The sequence below is a fragment of the Chanodichthys erythropterus genome, chromosome 14 (genome assembly GCF_024489055.1).
Source record: "Chanodichthys erythropterus isolate Z2021 chromosome 14, ASM2448905v1, whole genome shotgun sequence".
Taxonomy (NCBI): Eukaryota; Metazoa; Chordata; class Actinopteri; order Cypriniformes; family Xenocyprididae; genus Chanodichthys; species Chanodichthys erythropterus.
Genome location: NC_090234.1, coordinates 2,732,406 through 2,742,360, shown reverse-complemented (window position 1 = coordinate 2,742,360; position 9,955 = coordinate 2,732,406). Strand labels below are relative to the sequence as shown.

General features: G+C 36.9%; 1 protein-coding gene across 2 annotated transcripts; it reads left to right on the top strand.

Annotated features, from left to right (window-relative positions):
- Positions 1–1,072: 1,072 nt before the first annotated feature.
- On the top strand, positions 1,073–9,824 carry LOC137036290 (uncharacterized). 2 transcript variants are annotated; one of them, XM_067410379.1, is made up of 7 exons: positions 1,073–1,518; positions 3,931–5,831; positions 5,907–6,070; positions 6,246–6,466; positions 8,710–8,839; positions 9,057–9,157; positions 9,251–9,824. In XM_067410379.1, exons 2-7 carry the CDS (start codon positions 4,415–4,417, stop codon positions 9,387–9,389), a joined length of 2,172 nt encoding a protein of 723 aa, XP_067266480.1. In that variant the 5' UTR covers positions 1,073–1,518; positions 3,931–4,414; the 3' UTR covers positions 9,390–9,824. The 2 variants fall into 2 exon arrangements, with proteins under 2 accessions (XP_067266480.1, XP_067266479.1); XM_067410378.1 differs by having other exon boundaries at positions 3,912–5,831.
- The last annotated feature ends 131 nt before the right edge of the window (positions 9,825–9,955 follow it).

Here is a 9,955-nt window from a genome sequence, read left to right as displayed (position 1 = left end):
CTGAAGTGCTGAGCATGCCTGTGAGGGAGAACTGTAAAAGGATGCGCGCCGTGAGGCGCGCCAGAAAAATACAACAGCACAATGTTTCTAGTAATTTGCATGTGTAACTAATTTAGTGTTGATATATTTTTTACATTTTGTGTGCTATCACAAAAAAAAAGAGTATCCTGGGGATGTTGGAGGGGCACAAGAGAAATCTGGGGGGGCATTGCCCCCCCTAGCCCCCCCCACTAGACCCGGCCCTGAACAACACTGGACCTTCATGAAGATCTAATGTTTGCTATTGTCAACCGAAGCATCAATCCTCATCAGAGAAATAAACATGGGAATATGATATGGATTTTAGTATTATTATTATTATAGTAGTATTTCCCCGGCGTCAAAATCAGGCACATATGAATGTCGGGAACACTACTCCTGGCTACATGTCAATATCCATGGATTAGGTTTCTTTGACAAGTTGTAAGGAACACATTCAATTCCAACCTTTAGTGTAATTCGTTTGTTTTACTCGCGTTTTCGCAGTTTCCTCTATTAAATCCAGTCACGCAGCAGGTTCTTTTCCCACTCAGTCCAGCTGAGGGAGCGCGTTCCGGCGGTAAAGTTACGTCGATGCATATACCCTCTATTACGCAGCGGCTGAGCGTGCCTTGCAACCATGGAGACATCAGTGAGAGGTGCGTAATTGCACCATAACACCTTTAACACCAGTAAAAACACTTCAGTGTAGGCTACTCATATATTATTATTTCAGGACCTCAGGTTTTCACAAGGAAATTTTCATGTTATATTTTATCTTTAGTAAGGAATGATATATAGATGTAGCCATGGGAATTTTGTGTATTTCTGAAAATCATTTTTTTCCCCGTTTATTTTTCTTTAAAATGTACATTTCATGAGGTTAAAAATGTTTAAATAATGTATATGTGTGTTAAAAAATTAGGTAGTAAAAATAACTTACCAGTAAGAAAGATCCAATCAGAGCTGGATGCCAACCGCCGTAAAACCAGAAAGAAGAAGAAGAAGAAGATCCAATCAGGAGTCAGGGGAGAGGTCGCGAGGAAGCAGGAGGAGGAGTCTGGAAAAAAAAGGAGAAGATGGAGAGACATGAGTGAGCTGGATGCCAACCGCCATTAACTCCAGAAGAAGAAGAAGAAGAAGAAGACATGAGTGAGAACCGCACTGTGACTGTCACGTTAGAAATTGGTAAAACACCACGTTTAATGATTGTGATAGTAGATGTACTTGTAGACTGTACGAAGAGTGAGTTACAGACATTTGACTAAGTTTACAGTGTGAAAGTTGATGGTTTTGAGGAACTCGGTTAAAGTTTTCCACCAGGAGAAAGAGGACGGCTAGTCAGCACGATTTAGTTACAAGGACTTTGCCTGCTCTTAAGCACTTATCTCCAGAACCATCCTCTGCTTAGCTGTCGGACGACGTCTTCAATCAACAGCATCGCAAGCATTGCGTTGCCGCGGCGGGAAGGACGACGCGCCGACCAGCATTACTACAGCAGTGAGTTTTTTTTTTCTGCGCCATGGCGCGAAGCGGCCATTGAGTTTAAAGGGTTAGTTCACCCAAAAATGAAAATTCTGGCATTACTCTCCCTCATGTCGTTCCACACCTGTAAGACCTTCGTTCATCTTCAGAACACAAATTAAGATATTTTTGATGAAATCCGATGGCTCAGTGTGGCCTGCGCAATGACATTTCCTCTCTCAAGATCCATTAATGTACTAAAAACATATTTAAATCAGTTCATGTGAGTACAGTGGTTCAATATTAATATTATAAAGTGACGAGAATATTTTTGGAGCACCAAAAAAACGAAATAATGACTTATTTAGTGATGGCCGATTTCAAAACACTGCTTCAGGAAGCTTCGGAGCGTTATGAATCAGTGTGTCGAATCAGTGGTTCGGAGCGCCAAAGTCACGTGATTTCAGCAGTTTGACACGCGATTCGAATCAAGATTCGACACGCTGATTCATTTGTGCTCCGAAGCTTCCTGAAGCAGTGTTTTGAAATCGGCCATCACTATATAAGTCGTTGTTTTGTTTTTTTGGCGCTCCAAAAATATTCTCGTCACTTTATAATATTAATATTGAACCACTGTACTCACATGAACTGATTTAAATATGTTTTTAGTACCTTTATGGATCTTGAGAGAGGAAATGTCATTGCTCAGGCCTCACTGAGCCATCGGATTTCATCAAAAATATATTAATTTGTGTTCAGAAGATGAATGAAGGTCTTACGGGTGTGAAACAGCATGAGGGTGAGTAATTAATGACAGAATTTTCATTTTTGGGTGAACTAACCCTTTAAGGTCTCCCTGCTCTCAAGCAACATTACAGGCCTGCACCGTGTCCAACTCTAACTGTCTGGGTATTCATTTTTTCATTTAGTGGCCATTTAGTCATTTTGCCTGCTTAGCTTTCATTTTAGGGAATTTAATTGTTTCATTTGAATTGAATATTTGATATTTGAACTGTGTGTATATATGTAGGCTACATACTATATTTTTTAAGTAAATAGTTCAAACTAATTTCTGTTGAAGATTTGCATTACATTGGGTTTACAATATTGATAATTTTGATACTTAAGGGAAGATATTATTGAGTTTACCGTAGACTGGTGTAAAGTGAATGTGTTTATCACTACTGAGTAAGATAAGTGACTTGTAAATTGATGTTTATTGCACTTATAGTATAGATGGTCATTTAAAAAGGGTGAATATTACTGTAACTATAAAAGTTAATGTTTATTTAACCAAGCACTTGAGATAGCTGCATACAATTAGTGTTTTATTTTAATTTGGCTATAAAGACATTGTATGATCACTTTGCATTAAGTTACAAGCTGCCACTAAGGTAAATGGTAACAAGTATGTAGTAATAATTAGGGAATTACATTTAGCTCATTAATTAATATTATAGAGAGATTTTCTAAATTTTTATATATATATATTTATATATATATATATATATATATATATATATATATATATATATACTAAATATATATTTATATATATTTTCTATATATTTATAATATATAAAATATATTATTTTATTTATATATATATATATATATATATATATATATATAGACACACAACAGTTCTGTCTTGTTCTCGAATCTGATTGGCTAATAGCCGTGCGATATTTCAGTGATAACAGCACTCCTACTGCCTTTTCACAGTTTGTATCACTCCGCTTAAAGTGACCGTCATGGCGGCCGATCAAATCCACCGCCATTTTTGCAAATACTACTTCTTGTACCACGAACTGTAGTTTTAATAGTTTTTTAGACGAGAATATAGTTGTTTAGACCTGAAATACATGACTCATATTTAATAATAGCGCCTATTTTACAATTTGTTTTGTTGCTTTCGATGCGAGCTCCAGGACGTCAGCGGCCGTTCAGTGCTTCTGTAACCCCCGAGAACAGCTTCATCTCGGCCAGTGCTTTGGGGATTTGCCGCTGGCTCTTATTGTGGTTAAACATGAGACATAATTCATTTTGAGTACATTAAACGGGCAATCTTTGGTCTTATTAATCTATTACTTGTTCAAATACAAAGATCGCTTTCCTCAGTGGATATATATAAGAATGAATGTTATTTCAGACACAGGCAATGCTCGCTCAGGCGATCTCTCTCTCATTTTTTTTTTTTTTTTTCAAAATTATTTAATCGCTTATTTTCTTTAGCTTTATTGGAAAAATTTAATGAAATAAATACAAATGATATGACTACATGTTGACAGAATTTAAGGATTTTCATCCAAGCACAGAAACTATGACAAAAATTTTTTGTAAAGATTAACACGGTCTGTTATTAATATAAAAGAAGTATTAATGCTACTTAGTACTTGATTTTCAAGTGTTTTAACATCTTTCGACAGATTGTATTGTGTATTTTAGGTCCGTGGCATTCCAGACCTGAGAAGCAGTTCCGGTTCAAGTTCTAGCAGTACGAAGACAAACAGACCCTCTAATATAATGCGTCATAGACAGCAATGCAGAGACACTTGGCATATTATTAGAAGGTAGAGATATTAATGGTTTGTACTGTTCTGAAGACTGGAAAGATGATGTTACACCACTGATAGCGGCAGTTATATGCCGTAATGAAGAAATCTGCTCTTATCTACTTGAAGAGTCGACTGATCCAAACAAAAGTTCAAAGAATGGACAAACACCTCTACATTATGCTGCTTTAAAACCTGAAGTTCCAATGACTATTGTGGAAAGATTACTAAAGTAAAGGCTAACCCAAATGGACATGGATCACAAAAGTTTACTCCACTGCAATTTGCTGCTAAATATGGCCGCAAAGACATTGTGAAAGCACTTATAAAGGCTGGAGCTTCACCTGCATTGAAATTTGGGATTTATTGTGATCTTGATGAAAATGTTGAGAAAACAAGTTTTCAACTATTTTCACAGGATATATATATCTTTTCGTTTTGCTTGTGCTGTACGAACAAAAACTCATAAAGAAGTTATTAACATCTTTGAGAAACATTTCTTTGAAGAAGATCCTTCTGTGACTTTGATTTATTTTGAGAAATACTTTGGTGTAGATTGTCAGGATGCAGAGGAGTATCGTCAGAGCGCCATCAAGTGGTTAAAAGATACAAAGAATGCTGACAAATACATTCAAGGAGTCATGGAGCGCTTCCCAAGAATCCCTCAGAAACACTGGCCGATTGCACTAAGCTGCCTCAAAGTTGCTTTGTGTGTCAGTGAAAGAATCACTTCTCAGCTATTCAGTGAGCTCGTGCCAATTCTAACAAAGAGACTTCAGCCATTTGGAAACAAATATGGTGAGAAAGTCAACCTTTGGATACTCAAAATACTCAATGTCATGATGCAGAAGACATCTGAGCAGAAAGAGAGATCGGACCATTCTGTCTATGAGAAGCTATGCCAAAGTCTATTGCCTCTCACACGTCCTGATTATTCAAATCTAATTGGAATGTGGACATATTGTGTTTTTGCCAACATCAATGACTTCATTCCTGATCTTGTGGCATTAGATGAATTGCCTTCAGTCCCAGAGAGGATACTTATCAATGCACTGATGGAAGATGAAGCAATAAACAAAAAGCTACAAAACCTGAACATATCACTCAAACGTAGATCAGGTGTGAGGGATGGTCTGCATGGGGAGACTGTTGGTCCTTCGAAGAGCAGGAAAAGAAAGAAAAAGAAGAAAATCCAACAAGAAGTGGGATCACAAGAATGTGATCCAGACACTGTAGTGAAATCCATAGAGGAATCAAATTCAAGTGTGCAGCCATTCACATCAAAAATCTCAAAAAGGTGGTATCAGACCAGTTGCCGTTGGAGACCTAAGCTTGAGAAGCTAGCTAACATGGATATTATCCATACCATTAAGGTGGGAAGCCTTACTCTTGTACCCCGTGATGAATTTCAGATTGCTAAAGGAAGTGATGGAACAGAAGTTTTTCTTGGATTGAGGGATGACGGCAGAGAGGTGGCTGTGAAACGAATGATTAAGTCTAATTACCGACTCCTCAGAAATGAGGAGGAATTCCTACGACTTCCACAACTTGAAAGTTCCTCTATTGTGCAATATGTGGACTTTGCAGAAGATGACAATTTTGGATATCTGGCTCTTCACCTTTGCGAATACACACTGGAGGAATACATCCGAGAGCATTTACCAGATAATAGCTCTGAGAAAACTTTGGTTCTGAAGAAGCTGGTGAAGGAAGTTCTCTGCAGCTTACAGGTTTTACACCAACCAAAAACCAATATACTCCATCGGGACATCAAACCCCAGAATGTTCTGATAGGTAGGAGTTAAACCTGAGTAATTAAAATGATCTGATTTTTTTTTTCTTCCATTAATTTGAAACTTTTTGTTACAGACATACATGAAAAAGCTAGATTGTCTGATTTTGGCATAAGTCGTCGGATGGCGATAAGCCAAACAACTTTACAAACAAGCATTGCTGGAACTAGATGCTGGAAGGCAAAGGAGGCCTTAGTTGAGAATGACAACATTAGGTACAAGAAGAGCTCCGACATTCAGGTGGTCTCTTCTCTTCTCTTCTAAGAAAACAATATTTAAATAATTATAACTAAATTTAAAAAATATTTTATAAATATAATTTTAGAAATTAAATTATTGACTTACATAGGCAATATCAAGTTTAAATTGTGTTTGATGAAAATTCTAAATTTGTAACACTGTTTTCTGTTTGAAGGTTGCTGGGATGTTAGTGTACTACATTCTCTCTGGAGGGCACCATCCATTTGGTAGAGGTCCATATTGTGAAATCAACATTCTAGAAGGAAATTACTTACTGGAACATCTGGACGATTTAGTAGCGAAGGATCTTGTCGAGTGGATGATCAATGAAACTCCAGACAAAAGACCAACTGTGGAACAGACCCTTGCACACCCCTTCTTCTGGACTGATGAAAGGTAGAATATTCCATTGATTTGGCAATGACATTTATCAGTCTAAAAAAGCCAGAGAGGTTCAGCACTCCTTATAGTAGCCAGTTATGATTTTTATACTACATAAAGGGGAAACTGCATTGTATAGATCAGGGGTACTCAAGTTCATAGGCCAAGAGGGCCACATTTTAACCAAATGAAACTCGAAGGGCCACAAATTATAACTTGGATCGTAAGACTTTTATTCAGGCCTACTTAAGACAATATTTGTAGTTTTACTGTTTATTTAATAAAAGTGCAGTTTATTTTCCAGCTAAGTCCTAATAGTATGGTGTCCTTTTTAAAGTGTCACTGAACATGGTAAATGACATTTAAAAAAATGATTAATAGCTTGTCTTGCTGTATTCTTAATGTACAAATGCATAAAGAAAAACAAGAACTGATGAAAAGAAATCCTTATTCATTTGAAATGTCTGCATTGTTTTCACAAGAAATTTAAGGTCTGGCTGTTGTTCACTGGCTGATGAGAGTTTGTCCGTAAGACGAAAACATTGCACTTTTTTATAGTCTTTTTATACTCCTTTGCACCTTTTTAACACTTTTTATAGCACCTATTTATACTCAGAGAATAAACGTTTTATTATTTGTATTATTATTACTGAACTATATAACTATAACCAACGTTGTAAACATGATGAATAAGATATTCTCCGTGAGCTCAATGATGTGATGACAGATCTGTAATGGGAGCGCTGCTTGCTTTCTGTTTATAACACATTGACATTAAGAATAAAAGGTTTGTTTTTCATGCTGCTCGGCAACTTACACACTGCAAAGATTGAGGAATGTCAACTGCATTTCATCATGTAAAAATAAGTTTACTTTGTTTTTTACTTGCGCGCACAGTCTCGAGCCTTTGATGGCGTTCACGAACGTAAGTGCTCGACACATGCGCACTAGAGAGATTCATGCTTGCCTAGTCTTTTTCGCTCAAATAGTTACAATAAAATGTCTTTGTACTTGTTTAAAATTAGAGTTGCTGGTATCTTTTAATCCCCTCAAACGAGCGCTCTCGGTCGGCTATAGAGTGCCCCTGGGATGACGCGTTTTTGTAGGCAAAACCCGGAAGCGAGTTAGCATTTTAGGACTTCCGGTTCCAACGCCATAAAGTCTATGGGTTTTTTGAATGGGTTTTTGCTAAATCGCCTGAAATAAGGTCTGTGGTTAACAAAGCCTCTAAATACTTTCACGTTTTGATCTATGACATAAAACACACCAGATATAACCCACTTGTGATTTTTTTAAACTTTTACTGCGTCTTCAAATCGGCGGTTGCTAACAAATTGCTAAAAGGGACTACTTCCTTTGGCGGGGACTTTAGACGTCATCATTAAAAACGGGACATTTGGACAGCATTTCTCATAAAAAAGTGGATAAGTATTCATACACAGCGCAGATCATAATCAGTGAGCATGTTTGTAAATAAAGTTGTTTTCTAAATAAAGTTTGAGGACGCTTGGTGGTGACGACGTTGATCCGCGACCATGGTGTGCTGTAGTCCGTTTATAGCCTACTGTTAGCCTTTTATATCTGACGACTTTATTTAGGCTTCAAAATCTATAAATGTTGTGTTAACTTGTAAAGATTATCTTGATAGACAAAACGTGTAAGTGTCATAACCCTTTGTTAAACACAGAGCTTATTTTCTGCGATTTTCCAAAAGTCTATGGGAAAAATGAATAGGCTTTCAGTCGAGGGAACCCGCGCGCCGCTAACTTCCGGGTTGGCCTACAAAAACGCGTCATCCCTGGGGCACTCTATTGTGTTTGTTGTTACTCTTGTTCTGTCTTCTCCGTTTCTTTTCAGACTGAAACAACAGCCCGTTTCAGTGCTGACACCTTGTGGACAAACTAAATTAGTGCAAAAACTATTCAATGCGCGCGTGCAAAGTGCCTTCAGTTTATGATGTTCTTTGCGGTTAGAAAAACTGTGCTGCTCGCGTATACTATACGCGTTCTCTGCTGATGATTACAGCGTCACGCGCACTGTACGCCTACCCTAGTGTACGTGTAAAAAACGAAATAATATTCACGCTAATTTTGAACGCAAATTATAATAAAAATACATTTATATGTAGCATGATGCGGGCCACAAATTTAATGCTGACGGGCCGGATGCGGCCCGCGGGCCGCCTGTTGAGTACCCCTGGTATAGATACTCTTCTTTTATCTTCTGAAGAGAATGTAACGTTCTTGAAATCCTTTCAGGAGAGTGGAGTATATGAAAAAAGTGGGGAACCAGAAAGAAGCCGAGAACTGTCGTAAAGTGGATGCGGTTCTCCTTCGTACCATTGAAAAACACACAGAGGGGAAAAGCTTTTCTGAATGGAAAACTAAAGTGAGTCTAACTTCAATGCAGAAATATTCAAACATTTTTATATAAATATGTAAATATTAGCACATTTTAAATATATTTATATAAATGAAAATAGTAACTACTTAAAAAAAACTGGTTTAATTTTTCTTGTTACAAATCATTTGAATGTAGTTAATGGCCTGCTTTACTCTTGGATTAACAAATCATTATAGTTTTGTAAATATATTTCTTTTGTCAGCTGCCACGTGAGCTTGTCCAAAAACTGGATGGTAAGAAGAAACCCTATCCTGGGAACCTACTGGGCCTGCTGCGTTTTATACGCAACCTACATGAGCATTAGTGAGTTACATGTAATGTGATGCACATTTGTTCAAAAGTTTATTAGTATTGTTTGTCAGATCATGTTTTTTGATGTCTTTTATCTCTATGTAGTCCAGAGGAGGCCAAGCACATCAACCTGATGGCTACCTTCCCTGATCTCTTTGGATGTGTGTTCAAGTTGGCAAAGGAGAGAGGATGGAACTCCAGGACGACTCTGGAAAAGTTCTTCTGTTCAGTTCCAGACATTTGATTGTACAGGATTCCATTTAGAATTTCTATCATATTTTGGAACCATTCCTATAGGATTCCAGTAGAAATTGTCTTATTGGATATTTATGTCCTGTCCTATAAGATTCTTATGTATAGGATTCTGTGGGAACTGCCTTAAAAGACAATAGATAAATATCCTGTAGGATCATTTCTACAGGATTTTAATATGATCCAACTGGGTCCCTATTCAGGTCTATATGGAAATTCGTATTTTTTTATTTTTTTATTGTAAATCTTAAAGAATTTTTAAGAATCCTAAAGCTGCACTTTTCCATTTCATCTTTTACTAACCAACAGGGGTTTTTGATTGTCTTACCATTTACTTCATGTAGACAATATTCATTGTTCAATACATGTTGCTCAACCTGCAGTCACATTATAAACATTGGTGAAGATTGGTGAAATAAAAGACAAATCAGCAAATGCGTGTTCTATTTTTTTTTTTTTTTTTGTTATGAATATTTATTTAATATAGTCTACATTTAGAACTTGAATTACATTAATAACTGACATAAGTACAATTATATAACCTTTTTTTGTACTCTA

Coding starts and splice junctions, on each gene's coding strand:
- LOC137036290 (XM_067410379.1), top strand. CDS start 4,415: ATGAAAATGTTGAGAAAACAAGTTTTCAACTATTTTCACAGGATATAT. Junction 6,071..6,245: donor AGAAGAGCTCCGACATTCAG/GTGGTCTCTTCT, acceptor TTCTGTTTGAAG/GTTGCTGGGATGTTAGTGTA. Junction 9,158..9,250: donor CGCAACCTACATGAGCATTA/GTGAGTTACATG, acceptor ATCTCTATGTAG/TCCAGAGGAGGCCAAGCACA.